Source organism: the organism of the source record quoted next, unplaced genomic scaffold (genome assembly GCF_019419815.1).
Source record: "Pyrus x bretschneideri cultivar Hongxiangsu unplaced genomic scaffold, Pyrus_bretschneideri_v1 Contig8, whole genome shotgun sequence".
NCBI classification, from domain to species: domain Eukaryota; kingdom Viridiplantae; phylum Streptophyta; class Magnoliopsida; order Rosales; family Rosaceae; genus Pyrus; species Pyrus x bretschneideri.
Window position 1 is genome coordinate 7,286,507 of NW_025999820.1, and position 23,035 is coordinate 7,309,541.

Below are 23,035 nucleotides of genomic sequence, written 5' to 3' on the forward strand. Positions count from 1 at the left end.
TAATCATAATCATCATGGTCGTCATTTATAACAGAAACGTCGTAGTAGGGTAATTTATATGTAACTTCAATAGAACAAGAGAAACCGAAAAATAAAAAAGAAAAGAAAAAGAAAGACACTTGAGAAAAAGAAAAACAAACTAAGTAACAACATAAAGTAAGTAATCTTCAACATCTTCACGAGTTGATTATCTTGTGAAATCATGGACGAGGCTTGGTCTGTCAGTGACGTTGAGGCGCCACGAAAGGAATGGGATGCCGTTAATGTCGTTTTCGTGGTGTGCAGTGTCGTCCTCCATGAACCGAAACTCGTTACCAAAGCATGGCATTTTCTGGGTCTGTGAGTGTGGAATCCATGAGTTATGGTGGTGGTATCCGTTAGACTCCATTCCTATGACACTCGAACCACCGCCGCTGGCAGCCGCCGCCGTGGCACGTCTCTCTTCTTTCTTGAACCGAATTCCACAGGCATTGCATAGTGACTAAAGTAGTAACAAAAACGTAAAACAAAAAATAATTACTAATGTAAAATAAAATTAAAGAAAAAAAAGTGCTTAGGAAAGGAGAAATCATTGGTGGGTTGACTACTTGGGAATAGGTGATAATGATTACAGACAAGAGGTTTAAAATCCCATCATATTATTACGATAAACTTTGTAATTAATCACATCATTACCAAATTAAAATACAAAATTAAAATGGTTAATGGCATTATTGTAATTTGATGCATACCTTGGGGCCTCTCGGACCGTTTCTCCAGAGCGGGGTGGAGGTGGTGTCACAGTTAGCGCAGCGGCGAGCGAGGAGGGGATCGTTATTACCGCTGCCGGCGTTAGTCACGCCGTTGATATTGCCACCGCGGTTGCTGTTCTTGTGATGGGAAGACGGCGATGACTTATTGGGCTGCAACAAGTCCCAGCAGAAGTTGGAAACGCAGTTACCGGAGCGCCGCTCACCGTTGCGGCTATGCCTGTCGTCGGAAACGACGTCGTTGTCCGTCAAACGGGTGGAGGGAGTTCCTAGAGAGAGAGTGCAATCAACGGAGGAAGATGGGGATGCGAACTGGTACATGTGATGATGATCGTACGATGCTTCGTGATGAATATGATCGTACGGCTTGTGATGATTGGGCATGGAGAACAGCGTGGAGAAGGAGGAGTTGGACTGGGTGTGGTGAAGGACACCGCACGAGCATGGGCCGCCGACCATGTTGCCGCCATGTGAAGAGCCACTACTGCACCTATGCATGATTTCTGTTTCTTTCTATTTCTCTTCCTTATTTTTCAAGGGATTCGAGTAAAAGTTTTGAACCTTCAAATGGGTTTTCTGAAATCTGAAATGGGTTTTGCTTAGACTTGAAGATAAGTGATTGGAGTAGGAGTGAGAGATGTGGTGGGTTTATAGTTAAGAGAGTGGAGAGAGAGTGAGAGAAGGGGGGAGGGAAGTACAACGGCCAAATAGTGTAGTGAGAGCGAAATGTAATAATAAATGTGTGGAAAAAATAGTTGGGGGAGAGAGAGGGAGAGAGAGAGAGAGAGAAGGGAGAGCTGAAAATAGGGGTACGATATGAGGAAGGGAGAGAGAGAGGGGGGAAGTGAGGAGGAGAGGTTGTCTGGTAGCTTTATAAGCCAATAAAAGGGCGAAATACCAGTCAGCAGCTGCAGTCGACGTTGTCGTGAAATGCAAATAGAGAGAGGGTGTATTATATATATAGTAAGCGAGAGGGTGATAAAGATGGAGACAGGGAGGGACCCAAGGTCCCAAATTGCATGTTACAGAGAGAGAGAGAGAGAGAGAGAGAAAGAGGAGATGGACCAAGAAGAAGACTAAGTCTCAATGTATAGTCAGTGTTGTATAATCTTCTAGGGCATCAACAAGTGTAGTGATACATGTGATGGGGATTCTCCCAAATCGCAGCCAACCATAAATTCCGAACATATTTCTTCACATATTCTTATAATTTACTTGTTTTATGACATTTTTTTATCCTTACAAGTTCAAACTTTAGATGAATAGATAGAATGTTATTCTAGCCAATTAGCTAAACATACTTAACAGCTAATAAATTGTGTTTTATTTAGTAATGCTACACCTTAAAATGTCAGAATTTCAAGTCTGATTGTCATACTATAATGTGGTATTACAATCTACTAATGTGCATATCAACAACATAAAAAAAAACAACAACCAGACTCAAAGGTTAACTTCCTATTACAATCTATCAAAAATATTCATTTATAATAAACTTCAATATGTATAGTCAGTTTCTACACATATTATAGAACTTAAATAATTACTAATATTACAGTTTGAAAGTCTTACTTAGACTTTCTTTTTGAAATATAAACTTGATCCTCAACCATAAACCTATATCTTTTGACAAAACCATAAACCTATATCATATAAATCGGTAACAATAATATGTGCATGTGTAATCGCCATACCAAAAATTTTGAGAAGCTATTTTTCTTCAAATTTTCTCTCTTTTACACACGAACCCAGATCCTCTCCGGATCATTTGATCCTGAGTCTAGGGATCAAATAATCCGGCCCGTTGAAATTTAATCAAACGATTACAAACAATGGATCATTTTAAAAGTTATAATAATTGTAGCCATTGAATTAGATTTTAACAGATCAGATCATTTAATCCTTAGGCTCAGGATATGGGTTATTTACACACCTCTATCTATGTTTAACTAAAATTAAAAATTAATTAATTTACAAAATTAAATAAAAGTTATTCAAAAAAAAAAGTTCTAAGAGAGACAGAGAGAGAACAAAAATAGGGGGGGCGCTTGTAACAATAAATGAGGAGTTGGGAGAATAGGAATAGTGGGGTTAGGTGTTTTGGTCATCGGGGTAGTCAAAAGAGAGCCCCACGTGACACGCGGGAACAGTCTTCTATAGATCTGCCTTCTCCGATCACGAGGACCAATTAGTCTCTGCACTCTCTGGTCTCAAACCCGATGCAACCATCAAAAACCTCTGTCCGTATCCCTATCTATCTCTATCTCTGATCCTCCTCCTTCCTCCTCTCCCCACTCCCATTCGCACTCCCACACACTGCTGATCTACTCGTCTGTTTATCTCACTCCTCATTTCTCGAATATACCCCTCTATCTCCCTCTGCCACCAGTACATGTTCAAATATTCAAAGCCCTTGTTAGTCTTTGTCAGTCTTTGTCACCCTACCTCAACTTGCTCTAACATTTGCAGCAAATATGAATTTTAATCCAAAACTCATTTCTGGAAGAAATTTAACTCAAGATTCTATATGAGTTAGTGGAGCTGGGCCACCATATATGTGTATTTTTTTAGTTTTATATTTATAAATTCATTGAATTTAATGACTACGATCTAATATAATCAAATTTAATGATGAAAAAAAAGATCTAACGGTCTAAATTTAAATCCAATTGCTAAAGTAATTTAAAAAAAATTATTTTATGTGTTTCATATTCTTCATAGTATTCCACAAGTTTCATGGTGTCAGTTTAGATATTTTTCAATATTAATTCGAATCTAAATATTTTTAGGTTAAAATGTTCATAAAATTTTATTAGGATAGTACGCATAATTTTTTTTTAAAGTTACTTTAAGAAAAATAAAATTATCCCAAATTCATTATTTAATACTCTCGGGCTAAAAATTTAATCCATAAGAGTTGGAGGAGAAAAACTGTTTCTGGGTTAAAACTTAAATTTTATGATTTAAAAACTTTAGGTTTTAATCCAAAGGTTGGAGATAATCTAAGGATTGTTTGGAGAGAAATGCTAAAAAGACACCCTTAAAAGTGGCTCTTTATGAACTATCTACCACATCATAATTTTAACACAATATTTTATAATGTTGACCTGAAAATTAACGTTAAACTGCAAAATGATATAGAGTTCATGAAATGTTTCACTTTGAAATAGTCTCTCTAACATTTCTCTTGTCTAGATTATCTTAGATATACATGTAATATACTCCAAAACTAAAACTAAAATGTCATTGTCACTAGCAAGTATTAATGAAGAGTGATAGCTAGGATCACCCTTATTTATGCTCGTGAGACTCACAATCTAGAAGATTACGTATTATTGGTTAAAATTAGTCGTTTATGTGTCATTAACTGTTATTTGTGCTTCATGAATTTACAAAGCATGAACAATTAGAATGAGTCGAGCACATGAGAAGTATTAGAATCAGTGTTGCTTGTGGAACTCACAAAGCATGAACAATTAAAATCAGTCGAGTGCTTCATGAGTACCGGGATCAATGTCATTCATGCTTATGGTATTCACAAAGCAAAAATTATAGAGTACATAAATGCACATTGTGGAATTTAGGCATAATATGCATTGTTGAATTTAACAATTGAATGTACATTAAAAAATTCAAGTGAACATAGTGAAAGACAAATGGTCCTAATGAAGCCATCTAAACTAAAATGTGTACTCCAAGTGGCCATTTATCACAGTGATGGAAATATGTTGAGCCCTTGCATGACAGCGTAGGTTTAAATCCCGATGGTGCCTAATCTAACATCTAATCAAACAAAATCTATCATTTGACAAAAAAAAAAAAACTAAAATGTGTACTACACATTGATGTATAATTGATTTACTTCCTACAAAGTTGAAACTATTGAATCTGATCGCATGCACATGAGCGAGTGATCTAGACATACATTTTTTTTTCTTAGGAAGCGATATTCATTATTCACACATCTATTTTTATTTCTCACATATCTTTTGATTTTTAATTGTCGAATCAGATGAATTGAAGAATATCAAATGACAAAACTTAACAAAATATGTGAGAAGTAAAAATGATGGTGTAAATAGCACAGCCCTTTTCTAACAGTAAGTTTCCAACAATACAATGGTTCCATAATCTGGTTGCTATAGGGTGTCAAATCCATCAAAATCGATCCTCAACAGTGACAGTAACAACAACATCAACAAACCCAATAGTCCAATACAACAGCCAGTTTTTGAGCTCTCATTGGCTTTAGGTAGAAAAGTAGTACCAACTATTATAATTTGCAGCGGCCGTACCCAGTAAAGTCACGTGGAAGGAGGAAACAAAGTGGGAAAAGACGCCAAATTGGTCATGATAGGAACCTCAAGGCTCTCGATTAGGTTTTGGAATAACCCATCACTACAAGATACATAGATATTATTAGATGGATAGCTAACTTTTTATAGAGATTTCGTAGGAGTAAGTAGAAGTTGAAGAAGATCTGGAGATTTTGATCAGACAGAAAAGCTAAAGAGATGTTAGACAGACAGATAAAGTTACACAAATATACGACACCATTCAATCATCAAAGCAACACCAACACTTCGAAGTTTTGGATTTTCTTTTTCATTTTTTTGTTTATTTGGTCAGTCAAACCGTCAAAGATGGAAACTCAAAAAAGATCAAAAGGGTACTTACTAGTAAAAAGATGATACTTAGAGATTCACTCTAAGTAGTTTCCACAATTATTTTTAATTCAACCCATTAAATTTTTTTACGTGTTTCTTACTTTTTAAAGCTCAAGACAAATTAATTAACATGTCTATTATTTTTCTTAAACAACAAAATGTTGAAAAATATTAGACCAAAATAAAAAAGTGAGCATTTGGTGAGTACATAAGTATTATTCGTAGCAGTAAAAGAAATGCTAAGGAAACTTTCTTTAAAGTAAGACTCTTCACAGGCATTTTGTCACCTTGTGTTTTTTGCAAAATAGTTTATAATGTTGACACATAAATTGATATTAAATTATGAAGTGACAGTGAGTTTATGAATGATTCTTTATCATTTTTTTGTATTAAAGTAAGAAAAGTGGGACCCAATAAAATTTATATGTAATGATAGGGCAAGCCCCAACAATCTTCTCTGGAAGCCCGACCTCATTTTTCGATCATAGATTCAAAACACAACCAAGGACACAGAGAGAATCAGATCATCTAGAGATTGGTGAGGCCACAGTTGAACAAACCGGACGAGTATCACCGCTTTCCAAAAGATGCTCTCTCACTCTTCTCTCTCTCTCTCTCTCTCTCTCTCTCTCTCTCTCCCCGTTTTGTTGTACAATACGAGATGGAGAGGAGAGAATACATACAACGCAAGCAAACTACGATTAGCCCAAGACACACCACTAATATGTTTTCTTTTTTGGTATTTAACGTAACACATGCATTATCTCTCATCCCCACGCGACCTCATTCAACCTCTGCAAATAGCCTGTGTTTAATGATGAATTATTCTGCGTACGTACACCATTACGTGGTATGTCGACGTGGTAATCTTACGTGTTTATTTGTTTATGAGTATGGAGGATTCTACTGATCTTGTTAGTCGGACTTTCTTGTTCTATCCTTATATCTTTTTGGTAGTGTTTGTCAATAATAAAAATCATACATTTTGTATTTCATTCCTGGAAATTAATTAGGCGGATATACATTGTGATCAAAGTGGTATAAGGACAATCAGAGTCTACAAAATATATATATGAAGGTCTTCTGACGACCCTATTCGAATGTTTAGTAGGTCTCTTTTGTTTTAACTAAGTATTTGATGTAATGTTTGTTAGGCATATTTCGGCAGGTTGCATGGAAAGCACTCAACAAATTCTCTCGATAACACTCATCAACTTGCTTCGGCATTTGTTGATACCTGTTGACATGATACGTGCGTAACATGATTTGACTGACAACCATAAGCCCACAAAGTGTGGACGAATGCATCAATGAATAAACTGAACTTTTTTTGCGCCCCTTGAGCCTGTTCTATTAAAAAATTTGGACATTTTAGACTGGGATCTCCTCAATATTCGAATTCTAAATCAGCTATTGGTTTAACTGTTTCATTAATACTATCAAAATTTTAGTATTCATTGGATAACACAATTCGTTAACATATAATAATTATTAGATGACTAAACGATTCCTCGTTTAATTTTGACCATGTTAATCTTTACCAGTTGATAAAACAGCCGAATCAGTTCTTGAGATTATAAAATTGATCGTGACAGTGTGATGCTAAAGTATGTGTGTAATTTTGGACTCTCACACGCGATTTTACACTCACGTGCAATGAAAAATTAAGTGGTGATTAGTTTCCACGCTCCATGAAACGCCGTGGTTGGGTTTGCGTTTGCCCAGGTAAATTCGAGTAATTAATGCGGATCTGTTAACACACTTTTAATATTACTCTGGGATTTGCCTAATCATCCGAAAGAATCCAATCAATGTTTTGGTTCACAGCCTCTGATGCACTGCATGGCATGTACATGATGTAATGCTCCCATCAATCATGATGTTATGTGGCTCGTTAGATTTGGTGGGACCCCCCACTCAGTTGGGCTTTGGGTACGTATGCATCAGGTTTTCCACTTTTCCAAGGTTAAACTCAGCAACCAGATAATTAATAATCATCACTATCGCTAATGAATGTGCCACGTGGCAGTCGTAGAGGGATTTACTTTGCATGCATGCATGCAAAGGGTGCGTGGTTTATCGTATCCATGGTATTATGAGCTTTGGAACCACGTAAAATACACATTCCTCAAAAGCACCAAGATACAACTGGAATGTCTGTCCCTCATCCCCCCCCCCCCCCCCCTCTCTCTCTCTCTCTCTCTCATGTTTGATAAGATTATTTGAATAATCAAGTTTAATATATTCAATTAAGATCTTGAAGATTTTGAAAATGTTATAAATTTAAAGAGTTAAACAGAATTTTATAGACTTTATGTGAATTTTAGGTCAAATTATAAGAAAAATTTAGGGAAGATGTCTGATTTCCTAAAGCCTACAAAATACTATAATCCCTCCAAATTCTCCATCTTTTAAAATATTTAAAATCAAATTTTAATTGATTGCATGTATTTCTATGAGGTTTTATAATTTTTTTGAAAATTTTTTGATTGAATACTCATATCCTTTCATGAATTTATAGATTTGTAAACTCTTTTAAAATCTTATAAACTCCTAATTGAATATACCTCTTACAACTAAGAAATGTATGTGTGTTTGGAATATAATTACGTATGCAATGCATAATATAGGCAAATGAAAAAATTGATATGCTCAGCCTATAACATATTAACAAGAAATTAATAAACATACTTTAGCTTAAATGATATAATAATAGAAAAATGCTAGGGAAGGAGACTCTTTTAAGCCCACTTTAAGAGAGTTTTGTTATCCTTATCCTTCTCATAGTAATATTACGTGATAGTTTTTCTATATACTCTCTGACATCTTAAACTTTAACGTTAATTTATGTTCCAGTGTTATAAAATTTTAAGTCATAAGCATAAGATACGAAAGAATCCATTGAGAATCTCACTTTCACGCAGAGTCCCTTAACATTTCTCAAAACGCATAGAGATCTTTAGATGGCGTGGATTGGATTCGGGATCGGACTGGCAAGCCTAGTGGCTAGGGGATCTTGGTTTGCTTCCAGCAGGTAACAATATTCAAATGGAATTTTGGAAATAAAAAGGAGGAAAAGCAAATGGGAGAAAGCAATAAGTGGACCAGGATTTAGAAAAGGAGGAGTCGTTGTGGGAGAAACAAACCCACATTGATAAGCCGTCGACCTATGAAATGAAAGTGCTTGTCAGTAGTATCATCACATCTATGGGGACACTGTAAACCTCTATTTGTCTCCTGCAAGGAGGTCTAACTAAAGCACATATACACTAGTATTTCTTTGCTCTCTTAATTTAATTACTTTTTATTTTTCATATTTCTTGGGGTTTTATGCACGACATATAGAAAAATAAGTTGAGAAATACTAAGAAACTCGATTAAAGTGAGATTTTATATGTATTTTTTATTAATTTACATTTTAACGTTAATTTTTGTATTAATATTATAAAATATTATGCCAAAAATATGATGACAAATAATTTATAAAGAGTCAATTTTCGTATTAATATTATAAAATATTATGTAAAAAATATAAAATTACAAATTACAAATAATTTATAAAAAGTCATATTTTTTATAGTCTTCTTAGCATTTCTCAAAAATGAGATTGCATGTAAAGCATACTAATCAATTGGCTATGTACAATTAGGGGTAAAGCATAACAAAAATAGCGTCGCATGTAAAGCATACTAATCAATTGGCTATGTACAATTAGGGGTAAAGCATAACAAAAATAGCGTCGTACGGCCTTTCTTTTCCTCGAGTCTCTTCAAGCTTTTCCTTATTTTCATGCCAAATATATGAATGTCACATTCTAGGGTTAACGGGAAATTGGTAATCAATTTGACACTAATATTGCAACATTACACTCGCATATATGCATGTGATGAAAACATGTTCTTAACAAGATGCTGGGTATGTTATGGTACTAGACGTATATTTGATTGATAAATTTTTCGATGTGCTATAAATATGGCCTGATACACCAAGTATCATAATAAGAGTAGTTGGAGTCTTCATTTTCGTTGCTCTAAGGTACACCCGAGTACCGTTTGGAGATAGGATGACTACTAAGAGCACATTATTCCTTCAGAGAACCTTTGTCGATCCCGCTAAGCATTTGATGTGAACGAATCATCTAAACCAAACAATTCCTCTTCCCAACAGCAGTCTTTAGCCTCCCACCAAGCTCGCTGTTTTTCATTTGGTTTTAAGTAGGTGCTTGCCCTATGTTGGGTTTGGGTTTCCTCTTCTTTCGGCAGCATTTCTTCTTGGAGCGGCACTTTTGTGAGTATTACGCAAAGCAGCTATTTTCAACCACTTATATTATGATATTTGATGTACTAAGCCGTGTTCCCAACACATTTAAAAAATCTCTCTAACATTACAACTCCTTATTTATATATCATCAGTATTTAAGAGATGCAAATTTCCCCTTCTCCTAAGCCTAATGAAGTAGTTATTCATTTTTAGTCCATTGCAAGTAGCTAGCAACCTTAATTAAGTTGATTTTCACAAACGTGAATTAAAGTTATCACCAGAGAGTGAGCTCTTGTTATTCAACTTTTTAGGTAATCGAATACTGATTTTTCAAAGGCAACAAGAAGCAACTAAAAACTAAAGAACCCACCGACCGACATGCAGAATGTTCAAAAGGAGGGGCCAAATACTGAGGAGAATAGCGTACGTTATTGGCTCAGATCTAGTCTTCATGATATATACCCAAGCCGGCAGGCTTTTCTTTTCTTTCTTCTGCCTCTTCTACTACAACATCTTTCTCTCGTCTGCACTTTGAATCTCTTTTGCACCTTTTGCAGGTCATCAAGACTAACATAATATTTTTCTTTTAAGGAATGTGTAAACTTCCTGATCCGGGGCACCGTTGCGTGCACTTTTTTATTTTTGCTGAGGAAGATCTGTGATCCAGCTCTTGACTGCTGAATCTTCTTTACCACCTTTAAGGGAATCTAATGCATAAAACTTGATTCCGAAACCTAGCATTTGTTTGAGTTTAAATGAATGTTTGAGGGCGTTAGATGCTAGACTGCCATATTCTACATTTTTGGGCCTCTTGTTTCTAATGAATACCTAGACCCAAGCTAATATTTCTGGGCCACTCTTGTGGGTATATATTCACTTAATTTGGGATGTATGCTCTCAATTTGGAATACGGATTAGATCCTAGATAACCTAGATTGCAATTATTTATGTGACGTTTATTATATATTTAGATACAAGCACACTCGTTGAAACACTTTGCAGTAGAAGTGGCTATATCATTGGATTTGGTAATAATTTATCAGTAAATTTATCAGTTTTTAGTGTCGAATAGTATTACTCATAAGTCGTAACTTATTTATAATATAACCTAGACGGAATATGTCTATTTGGGTTTAGTACATAACTTTCTAATTATGATTTCAATAGAGAGATTTTAAATCTTGTGAAAATTAAACGAAAATGACATTTTATACACTAACTAATTTTGTAGTGTAGCAATGATATTTTTCTTCCCAATTTTTAAAAAGAACTCTGAGTTTATGAGGATCACATTATTGAATAAGTAGACATTTATTTATTTGTTATATAATAAATTTAATTAAAATTAAAAAAACAGCCTAGGTCCTCGCCTAGACGCTAGGCTCCTGCACGTCGCCCGTCTAGACTTCTTCTGAAAGTTCGTTTTGGTTTTAGAGAAATTGTTGGTTAAATTGAACATATATAACTACTTCTAATGGCCATGGGTGGTTGGGGAGCAGTGAACATATAGGTCAGGCCTCTAAAACTTAGATAACCTAATACCTTGCTGTGCAAGTGGTCATTGTCCTGTCAATTAGGTCTCTTCAACAAACTCCAGGTCTGTTTAGGACGTTTTCTGAAAGTGTTGAAGTGTTTTTGAACAACCAAACCTAAAAGGATTTCAAACTATATTTGGTAGAATAACTTGGAACTTTAATTAGATAGTGCCATAAGTACATTCTTCAAATGCATTTTCAAGAAGCACTTGATTTATAATAAAACTATACTTGCATAGTTGCATACTTATTGTAAAAACACATATTAAAATAAATGTGAGCGTAAATGTTTCTTAAAAAGTAATCCTAAAGAACCCTAATACGAAAACAAAATATGTCAATAGAGTAAATTTGTAGTAGTGATATAAATGGGGTTCGCTTCTGGGACGATGTATTATTAATTGATACATGTTAATAAATTTAGCCCTCTATAACCTTGTTGTCATAAATGTTAATAAACTTAACTTCCTTAACTTTGTTATCACAAACTTAACACGTGTCAATTAATAATAGAGGTTACATGGAGGCCACACACAAAATAAGTGCAGAGCTAAGACTTGAACTCTGCACACCACATCACATGCACATGCACTTGTATCATGTTGTAGTAAGGTTTTCTCATAAATGAGTTTTCCTATCATTTCATTTTCCTGGATGCGAATAACATTATTATTTTTCTATATATTTGGCCAAATTATGGATGTTAAAGTGTAAGATACTTCACCCCCAAATATATGCCATGGATTTTAGCGTTTCCTTACAAAACTAGTCATCTTCAAAGAAACTTGAAAAAAACAACTTCTATGGGATGATTCAGTGGTTAGAGATGAATTTTAGGCCCTTATTCTATACGGCACGTATTAGGTTTGATTTTTATTATTGGTGAATCACATGATGGTGACCATAGAGAGGGCTGAAACACCTTTGTGAATCTTCTTGTCCCCAAAAAAGTGAATTGTCGTGACGAAGATACCAGCTGGTCCCTTTATTTATTTATTTATTTTTTTTAACCATCAAAAACTACTTATGAACTTTCCAATGAAGATAACTTAGCATGCAACAGTATAATATTTCCCTAATGACATGTGGATAACATGTTTTGTCTTTCAAGTGGCCATAGATGCAATTGATGTCAATAATATTTCTTTCTATTTTTAGTCTCTTTTTGGCAAACTTGTAGACGTTAAAGCATAGGATATATATGCCATGAGTTAGGGTTTCTTGATCAAACTATTGTCTAAATAAACGAGTTTATTCGAAAAGAAATCATCTTTCAGAAGAAAAAAAAACTTGGAAAATTAACCATGTATTGGAAGACTTCAAGGGTTAAACTAGAATTGATATGTTATTCCTGTAAGAGTATGAGTATGATTCTTACAAGTCTTGGGATAATTGATATTATAAAGAAGTCTAAATCATGTTGACATTAATCCAATCATATTGGTATATTGAAGACTCTTGTGTTTGCTTGTTTATAGGACTCATACTGATATAAGGAATGCAACCTTGTATTCCTTGTAGGATTGTTATAGGGCAATCCAGGTCTTGTAGTATAAAGCCACAAGCCCCTGCTCTCACAAAGCAGGCTCTTATTGTTCCAATTACCTATAAGTTGGAGAGCATTGAGTTTTGCAGACAGGAGAAGGTTGTGTGCAGGTTTTCATGGCTTCTTCATCCATGAACATGACTGCAGGTATGTGTTGGTATAATTGCTGCAGTTCTTATACTTATATTACATACAAAATTTAAGGGTTGTGATTTAGTTGATTAATCCTTGTGTTCTTGGCTAGTGTATTAGTCTTTTAAGTCTAGTGTTCTCTAAAAATTCCATATGAGAAAAACATAACTTACTTACAACCAGTTTAATATCTTTCATTGTGTGCATCAATTTCTCAGGCATCACAGAATTACGTTTGTTAATAGTATATTACTTGATATGAGATATGCACAAAGAGAAGTATACTGAACTCACTGAAGTCGAAATGTGCTTCAGATCTTTCAATCTACGCATTTATTCACTTCCTAAACATAGCAATGACAAAGATTGATGCTGACACAGACAAGCAAATATATTGTATTGAATGATAATATTATGATACCAAAGAAAAGACATTATTTTAATTTATGCAATGTGATTAAAGATTAAGTCCATATAAAAATCCGATCTTCATTTCAAAGTGACAAGGTAAAGTCATGTTTAACGTTCTTTAATACCTTTCCCAAACCATTAAAAACGGTTGAAGGTCCACCATATAACATGCCGACGACAGTAGTTGGCGGAGCAGTTGATTCAAAAGCCAAACAACCATGTACCTTAAATAGGAAAATGTAAATCCATATCTCACTAAAATCATTGACTAAAAAGTAGACCTGGTAATTTTTTAGACGATTTGTTAACACGACAAGTAAACGATATGAAAAATAATGAATTTTAGATTAAAACGATAACTAATCAGATCGTTATCGAGTTAAAGTATTAGAATTTGAGAGAGAAAGTGTCTAGATAATTTTAGGGAGAGAATGGACTTGCATTTTGGTGTGAAGATGGGGCTATATATAAGGGTGTAGCCGGCCCTATTTGGAGAAATAGGGACCAGCCACTTATGGTGGTATTTTGAATATAATTGCAAGATATTATGTCAAATAATATCTTGCAATTAATTTGGTAATTAACAATTAATTTGGTGATTAATCCCAATTTGAAAAGAATAATTGGGAGTTACCTTATGGGTGATGATTTGGTGAGAAGTGATGAGAGGGTTTGAATAAATACCATTTTGATCACCTTGACCTTAATTGAGCCGTTATTGTCTGTTGCAACTTGCACGTGCATGGGAATCCCAGTGTGCCTCAAGGGTAATTTTGTCTTTTTCACCCAAAAGTCCACGTGTCGTCTCTATAATTTTCTTGATTATTTTTGCTCCACAAGTAACATGTTTCATCACCACATCACCACATTCACCTCATTCACCCAACATAGCTCGGTGATAAAAGGATGTCGTTAGTTCAGTGCCTACCCGGTCTGCGAGCCACGTAAACTTTGTATATAATTTCTAAGATCAACAGTTGCATAACACATGTACACAACGATTGCATTTGAAATACGTTAACCACAAGTAAACAAGAAAGTGCACTTCCGAAGTCAGTGCAAGTATTGTCCTTAAAATATTTACTTACTCGTGAGTACAAGTAGTATAACACAGACATACAAGTTTTGATTAAACAAGTTTGTATTCACGAAAGAAAAATGAGATTTCGTACAAGAAGCCTTGGTACCGGTATATCTAGGTCATTAGGTTCATCCAAAGTCAGTGGGGTTTAACCCTTGAGCTGTCCCTCATTCATTCACCTACAAAACTACAAATTTTTCACCATTACTAAAGAGAGGAATTTCCGAAACTTCCATCACTCAAATATTTCTAGTGCTCAAATTTTACGTTTCCACAAGTGACAAGTTATAACAACCCAACACCAACCCTCAATTCCTACCTAGTTTTTAAACCCCTCCATGCGACCCTTTCAAACCCATATGCTTTTGGGAGTTTCTGAGAATCAGACAAGTCAGTTTTTTCACCGAGGACTAAAGCAGCAAACAGATGGTGAACTTAGTGGCACTTCAGCAGCCCTTGCTGCGTGGCCTTATGAAAATGGCGGGGGTCCGACCCTACGAGGTCGAAATCGAACCGGGCACGGTCATGAACTTCTGGGTCCCGAACAAGACCCTCAACAAACCCAAGAAGGGCGAAAAGCCTGCTATGGTGTCGGGCCCAACAAAGCCCGTGGTGGTTCTCATCCACGGGTTCGCGGCCGAGGGAATAGTGACGTGGCAGTTCCAGGTTGGCGCTTTGACAAAAAAATACTCCGTCTACGTCCCCGACCTCCTCTTCTTCGGCGGCTCTTCTACCGACAAACCCGACCGCTCGCAGACGTTCCAAGCGGAGTGTGTGGCTGCGGGGTTGAAGAAGCTCGGGTGGAGAGGTGCGTGGTGGTTGGGTTTAGTTACGGCGGGATGGTGGCGTTTAAGCTGGCCGAGCTGTACCCGGACCTGGTGGGGTCCATGGTAGCGTCCGGTTCGATCCTGGGCATGACTCGCTCGTACCGCGACGCTCTCATGGAGAGGCTCGGGTTCTCGTCGTCGTCGGAGCTTCTGCTGCCGAGCTCGGTGAAAGGGCTCAAGGCTCTGCTGTCTGTTGCTACTCACAAGAAGCTGTATTTTCCTGATCGGCTTCACAAGGACTTCCTTGAGGTATTGATATTTTACTTATCTTTGCGTTTAAACAAGCAGTTAATTCGATATTTTTACATTAAGTGGCACTGTGACTGTCACACTCAACTTAAAGATTAGAACTGATAATGCATGGAAGGGACAATTTGTCAGAAAATTTGGGTCTAATTGCCATAATAAATCACATAGAAAATCAATAAATAATTCATACAATTATATATCATAATAATGTATGCACATGAGTAACCAATATTAAATGAAAGTGATATAATGAATTAGAAAAACCTAGAAAATACGGTCGAGGTAAGTGTTGGACACTTTGTTCTTAAGATAAGTTTACGCCCACTACGGTGCTCATGGTTGATCGGCGCATATCTCCCAAGATATAACGATCACGTCCTTGTAATAGTAGCACTCCAAATCACAAGGCTCCATGAACCACGATTGTGTTGAAAACTCTCTCATATGGACTCAATGAAACTCTCTAATATTTAGTGCACTATAAGTATAATTATGTAAAACAATGAAAAGTTATTTTATGTTTATAGGGGGCTTCCCTATTTATAGAATGTGAGATACCTCTTTGGAAAGCATGTGAATATTAATGAAGTCAAAAGTTGCAACACTTCATTTAAGTAGACTTATCTTTCTGCCAAAAGGCTCTACTTCTAATTTCCATTCAACTAATAAATTTAATATGATAATATTATTATTAAATTTTCCAACAATCCCCCACATGAATGGAAATTGACTCAATACCATGCAAATGACAATGCAGATACTAGAGAGAGAATTCAATAGGAAAAGTACCACATCGGGATATGTGGCTTTTGGCTTTGAACCTTCCGTAGTGAATTACTATTGGATTTACTTGGTTAATCAGTGAACGCGATGTTTTGAACTGTTCAGCCATTGTGTAAACCAAGTCAATAGTAATCACACAATACCCTTCTAGACATCCCGTGGTTGCTCGGTTGTGTTCATTTTGGCCCTGAACAATTCTTGGTTTCTCATGATTGCTTTTAGAGAACTAAGCTCTTAAAAAAATTATCACAGGAATGACCTCATTCCTCACTCAAGGTAGGTGACTTCCTATTAAAATTATCATGCAATAACCTACTTGTTATTTCCAAGTATAGGAATCATTAAAAACAAAGCTTATCCTAAATACGTTGCAGATAACACTGTTTCATCATAGGACATGGGTAGGAGATTATCTCTGTAGTGCTCCCATTGAATCATCCACAATTCGGATGTCCCTTTGAACCTAAATCTTGGGATCTCCAGTTAGCTAGGTTGGGTTGCCATTATGGCGATTCTTAAGACGTAGGCTTTATTTAACCCATTCCCCTCGATAATACAACTTACTCTCTAGTCAAACCTTTAAAAATTGGTACCACTAGGTTGACTACTCATATTATATGGCTATCACAAACCCTATATCCATGCATGGAAATTATTTCCTTCGAGAGTAGTTGTTTTCCAATGTTAAGTCTTCAAAACATACATTAGGACTTTCAAAGTAATTTGCTAATACTCGGGTACATTCCCCCACATTTAAGGTATTTGCTAGAAGATCTCCAACCTTTCAATACCTTAAAAATTCAATTATAAGTGTAATCGTGATCTCTTTCTAGAAGCAAATTACTTTTACATTCTTTTCAAGTATCTTTCATTCTCAAAATTAGCTAAGCCACTCCCCCACAATTCACACACATTGCGGTTGCTTTAATGCTATTAATAATTCACTTTCATACTTTAAGAAGTAAGAATATGTGAAAGATAAGTTCTCTGTCTATATATCTTCACTTGCCAAGCCTTTTAACCTCACCAGCCCTTCTAATTAGGAGAACTTGACACTTTATTTTAGAGGCACCTTCATATTTCCTTGCACTTTGAACTCTCCAAGTTCTCATGGATAATGCCTTGTAAACACATTTCAAATACATTTGTAATGTATTTAATACAAATAGTCATAAAAATGACAAATGCCTTTCTACACTTACTCAAATACTTTTAGTGTCCACAATATAGCTCATTTCTTTTAAATTTGGACAACTGTACAAATGAATGAATCATGTCCATATAACCGTTTAAAATATATGAAAATATACAAGATTAAACCACCACACTATCATGGAGAAAAGCTTGATGCAATTCTTCAACGTTTTGTATTATTTCACCATTTGCACTACGTTAGAAGAATGAATAAGTGAAGTTTGATAGCATACCAAACCTAGCAATTCTTATAGTACATGAATTTGCATCAGCATGTCGAGACACCACAGTCCTGTAAATATGCTCTTATTCCAAAACTTCGCACTAACGCACACATAATTTTTCCAAAATTCCTATGGGAACATGTATATGGAATTGTCAAACGGTTGCATCCTTTTGCTAACCACCACTTGTGTTTTGAGTCACAACTCTTCACTAAGAGTTACTCAGACTTTGGCGTATGCTTGCATCCCCTCAGACAATCTTTGGTCTTTGATTCAAATGCCAAACTCTTTTATCTGGAAGTACGATACTTCCAGATTCTGCAGACCAATTCTGCCATGTCAAAATGGTTCATCCATTCACTTCTAATCAAGAGGTCCCATTATCAAATGGTGCGACTCGTATAGAAGAATGCACTGGATTTTAATACCCAGATTTCTAGTTCATAAATTCTCATACAGAACACGAATTTAATCACAATAAAATGATCATTTTGTTTTTAAAGTTTGCATTTTGTAACTCATATTTGGATATACTGAAAATGGAAGGAAACAGGCACCAAGTGAGAAAAGAACAAATATATCAAACACAAGAATTAACACATAACTGTCATGTTCTTCGAAATAATATGTGATCGGAAAATATTTTGTCTACAGCCGAATCATGCACCAATTAATGTAGCAACCAAACAAAATAAATTTGACATGACTATATGGAAACAAAATCATAGTTTTATGCAAAAGATTAGATAGCATACCATTCTCTCACAAAATTAAACAAGAAGAAATTATGCCTCTAGGACCAAGCATTATTATATCACGCATCATTTAATTCTCAAATAAACATAGCAATCAAACCGTAAACTTGTCTTAATATTGTTGGAAAACTTGGGTCTAATTGCTATAATAAATCACATAGAAAATCAAGAAATAATTTATGCAATTATATATCACAATAATGCATGCACATGAGTAACCAATGTTAAATGAACTTGATATAATGGATTAGAAAAACCTAGAAAATACGGTCGAGGCAAATGTTGGACACTTTGTCCTTAAGACAAGTTTACGCCCCACTACGGTACTTATGGTTGATCGTCACATATCTTCCAAGATACAACGACCATGTCCTTGTAATAGTAGCACTCCAAATCACAAGGCTCCATGAACCACGATTGTGTTGAAAACTCTCTCATATGGACTCAATGAGACCCTAATATTTAGTGCACTATAAGTATGATTATGTAAAACAATGAAAAGTTATTTTGTGTTTATACGGGCATTCCCTATTTATAGAATGTGAGATATCTGTTTAGAAAACATGTGATTATTCATGAAGAGTAAAAAATTGTAACACTTTATTTAAGTAGACATATCGTTCTACCAAAAGATCTACTTCTAATTTCCATTCAATTAATAAATTTAATATAATAATATTATTATTAAATTTTCCAACACAATTTACAGGTGATGTTCGCCCACAGGAAGGAGAGGTCAGAACTCCTTGAAGCTGTAGTCAATGATGCAAAGGACACAACCATACCTAAATTCCCACAGGTAAATTAATCAAACCTACAATTTTAATATTTTAATTTCTCCTCCAAAATTGATACCATTAACTTTTCATGTTTCTTTCATATTTTTGCAGAGAATACATCTGTTATGGGGTGAAAATGATCAGATATTCAACCAGGAGCTTGCCCACAACATGAAAGAGTAGGTTTAATGACATAAGGCACTAATTAATTAAGATTAATTTGTTTGGGGATAATGAATTTTATTGACGTACGTAAACTTCTGCATGAAATTATTTGTTTGACGTAAACCGTATTTACTATCGATTATAATTATGATAGATTGTTTATTTATGTGCAGGCAACTAGGAGCAAATGCAACGTTTGAAGGCATAAAGAAGGCAGGCCACTTGGTTCATTTGGAACGACCTTGTGTCTACAACAGGCGTCTCAAGCGATTTCTTGCTTCCCTGCAGCAAGAAGAGGACGGAGCCCAAAAAAAGTGACAGTGATACCTCACTCCTACTATATATGTATGTATGTATGTATGTACTATTTTCTGCATGTATTAATTCCCTGCCTTTTTGTTGCAAGTAATGTAGAAGACAATCGTATTGTTGAATCCTTCTATCTGCTTAAAATTAATCATGCAATTTGAATAAATTTAAGGTGAAATGTATATCTGTGCAAGGGAATTTTCATTTGAGAACTTCGTCAGCCATGTTTCTGTTTGATGATTATTTAGTTTTTAACCAAACGAAAGAAAGATATATGCGAAAAACTAAATGATTCATTTTAAGTATTTACCGATAGGGTCTCCGACGGCATTATGATCTACTAATGTTACTCTTCATTTATAAGTTAAATGTATCAGATTCGACTCATATAGGTGATTATACCAAATTATCGATTGGGCTTAAGCAGTCCTTGACTGTTCTAACAGGCTTACAACCATTCCCCAACCTGGGTCCAAGCTCAAGGTTAAATTCCTTGGAGAGTTTACATAAAGTCGATTCCTGGAACAGCTGCGCAGATTGTTACTGATTCACCGGTACCACCATCATCGCTACCGTAATGGCCAAGCGAGCGAAACCGCAAATACAAAACCAAATTTCCGAAAACCCTTCCATCTCCTCCAAAATCCCATTCCGACCCCGCAAAATCTTAAAAGTATCCAACACCCCCGCCTCCGCCAAGCCCTCTCCCTCCTCCCCCGCGCTCCCCAAAGCCCTAATCCCACTAACCTCCCAAACCGAAATCAACCTCGCCCTCCAACACTTGCGGAGCTCCGACCCGAATTTAAGGGCCCTGATCGACTCCTACACCCCGCCGTCCTTCGATTCCAGCCGTCCACCTTTCATATCCCTTGCAAGAAGCATTCTTTACCAGCAACTCGCCACCAAAGCCGCCCAATCGATCTACACCCGGTTCATTTCGCTCTGCGGCGGCGAGGCCTCGGTGGTTGCCGACGTCGTTTTGTCGCTCTCGGCCCAGCAGCTCAGGACAATCGGAATCTCGGGCCGAAAAGCTTCGTATCTTCACGACCTGGCCGAGAAGTACAGCGATGGAACTTTGTCCGATTCATCGATTCTCGAAATGGACGATGAGGCTCTGCTCAGAATGCTGACTCTGGTGAAGGGAATTGGGGTTTGGTCGGTCCACATGTTCATGATTTTCTCGCTTCGCCGGCCGGACGTGCTTCCGGTTGGCGATCTCGGCGTGAGGAAAGGAGTGAAGTTGTTGTATGGGTTGAAGGAGTTGCCGAAGCCGTTGGAGATGGACGAGCTGTGTGAGAAATGGAGGCCTTATAGGTCTGTTGGTTCTTGGTACATGTGGAGGTACATGGAGGCCAAGGGGGTCTTGTAGCAGAAATTGAGGAGGCTCAGCTCATATGGTTTCGAGCTTTATGAAATTCCCGGGTAATCGCCATTTTGCTCTGAATTTCGTGATCTGTTGCATTGTTATTGAATAATGAAACTTGAAATTATGTTTCTGTAATCTATTGGTTCTGTAATAGAAGATGAGGTTTTACCGTTTTAGTATTTGCTTGTGAAAGATTGAGCCGGATGATTCTGTTCTATTTGAAAGTTGTCTAAATGTAGCATCACTTGGAGGTGTGATGCCACATTTGATAATTGTATGACGATTGACGACTGATGATATGATTGGGATTTATAAGCATCATAAATGAAACACCACTTGTGGATTATGTCTCTGTTTATGCTGCCGTGCCGATGTTAAGTTATGCTACCATCTTAATCATATGGCCAACAATGGTGATCTTCAGTTCCTTCATTTGTTATGTTAATTTGAATGTTTTTTTTTTCTTTTCTGGACTTGTGCTCTTGTGTCTAGAGTCTTGACCTAAACCTCAGTTATTTTTCTAGCTAGATTCTGAGTTGTTTACAGGTATTTATTGTATAACTAAGCTTTTTTCGGGTTTGAGTTCCTGACTGAAACCTTGGATGTTCTTCAAGATTTGAGCTATGTACCTGCTGGTATCTTAGCTTCTAACCGAGATTTTAGTATAAGAGTTGCTAGTTAGCTAGCACATTTAGGTCGTAAGAGTAAATGGTCGTGGAAGGTGAAATGACCCCTAGTTATACTCGGAGATGGCGTTCTACAAATAAAAGTTACTCCTTACCATGTTCATGTTTTATGTTTTCCCATGTGCTTGCTTTTTGAATGATACAGAATATAAAGATTTATTAGTACTTTGTACTGAAAAAAGAGAAAAATTGCTAGTACTTGAAGCGTTAGTGACCCAGTCTATACAGGTATGAACTTATTCAGTTAAGATACGTAGTCGCTGTATGTTAGCATTATCCCTTTTCCGCAGTAGCATATGCTCGGTTTAAGGTGAATAAGGGACTCTGTAGATCTTTTGTATTCAATTGGTACATTAAGCTCTGTTTGAAGTTGGTTCTAGCACTGTCCATTTCCCATAGAAACTTCAATGTTGCTGTTCAATCCTTATTATTATATTTTCTACCGATTTAAGTTTTATCTTTTAGTGCCACTACATAGACAGTTAACCGAATATTTTCAGTGTGAAAGCCGAATCGAATCACTCAGACTGGTTTGGTATGGCCTGTTTTCTTGAATACCTACAGGCACTCAATGCTAACACACAAGTGGATATGATCCAACAGTCCGCAGTCACTTAGTTTTAGCCGTTGGAATAAATCGAACGGGCAAATATGTGCTCGCACGGAGTGCCTTTGGGTACTCTATCACAACATAAATTAACAACTTAGTTATTCTTTAAGTACTTTATCACAACATAAATTAACAACTTAGTTATTCTTGTAAAACTTATATGTATGTGTTTGTGTTTAAGTACCTCTTGAGCATTTACACAATGATGATGCTTGTTTTTCTTCACAAACTTGTATTCAGGAACCGTGCATGCATATGAATAAACTTGTGCAAAAATTGTAATTCTTTTTTTTAGTATAGGAAAAAGGAAAATAGAAGGTGTACAAAGCCAAATATAAAGATAAAACTTCGACAAAACATATATATATATATATATATATATAATAGGGTTTATTTTTAGTTATGTCCGTAAAACTCGATTTTGATTCCACTTTACCTTTTGTAACTTAAAAGTTATCACTTTACTCTTTGAAACTCAAAATTTGCTCTACTTTACCATGTTTTTGTTTCTTCTGTCAAATACGCTCTATTTGTATCCTACTTTGTCCCCTGAAATTCAAAAGTCGTCATTGTACACCATGAAACTTCAAATTTGCTCCACATTACTTTAATTCTGTTAATTCCGTTCAAAAGTCATCAAATATGCTGACGTGGTTTAAAAAATGCATATGTAAAAATAAGGACAAGGTAAACGGTGAACCAAAACC

General features: G+C 36.0%; 2 protein-coding genes and 1 pseudogene across 2 annotated transcripts; 2 read left to right on the top strand and 1 right to left on the bottom strand.

The window, feature by feature from the left end:
- On the bottom strand, positions 1-1,572 carry LOC103939208 (GATA transcription factor 19-like). Its single transcript, XM_009349266.3, has 2 exons — positions 732-1,572; positions 1-481 (listed from the first exon to the last, which is right to left on the bottom strand). The coding sequence occupies exons 1-2, from the start codon at positions 1,245-1,247 to the stop codon at positions 188-190; spliced, it is 810 nt and encodes a 269-aa protein (XP_009347541.1). The 5' UTR covers positions 1,248-1,572; the 3' UTR covers positions 1-187.
- A 13,125-nt stretch (positions 1,573-14,697) lies between these two features.
- Positions 14,698-19,850, top strand: LOC103932838 (annotated as a pseudogene).
- A 275-nt stretch (positions 19,851-20,125) lies between these two features.
- LOC103932817 (DNA-3-methyladenine glycosylase 1) lies at positions 20,126-21,378 on the top strand. Its single transcript, XM_009342468.3, has one exon. It carries the CDS (start codon positions 20,244-20,246, stop codon positions 21,033-21,035), a length of 792 nt encoding a protein of 263 aa, XP_009340743.2. The 5' UTR covers positions 20,126-20,243; the 3' UTR covers positions 21,036-21,378.
- The last annotated feature ends 1,657 nt before the right edge of the window (positions 21,379-23,035 follow it).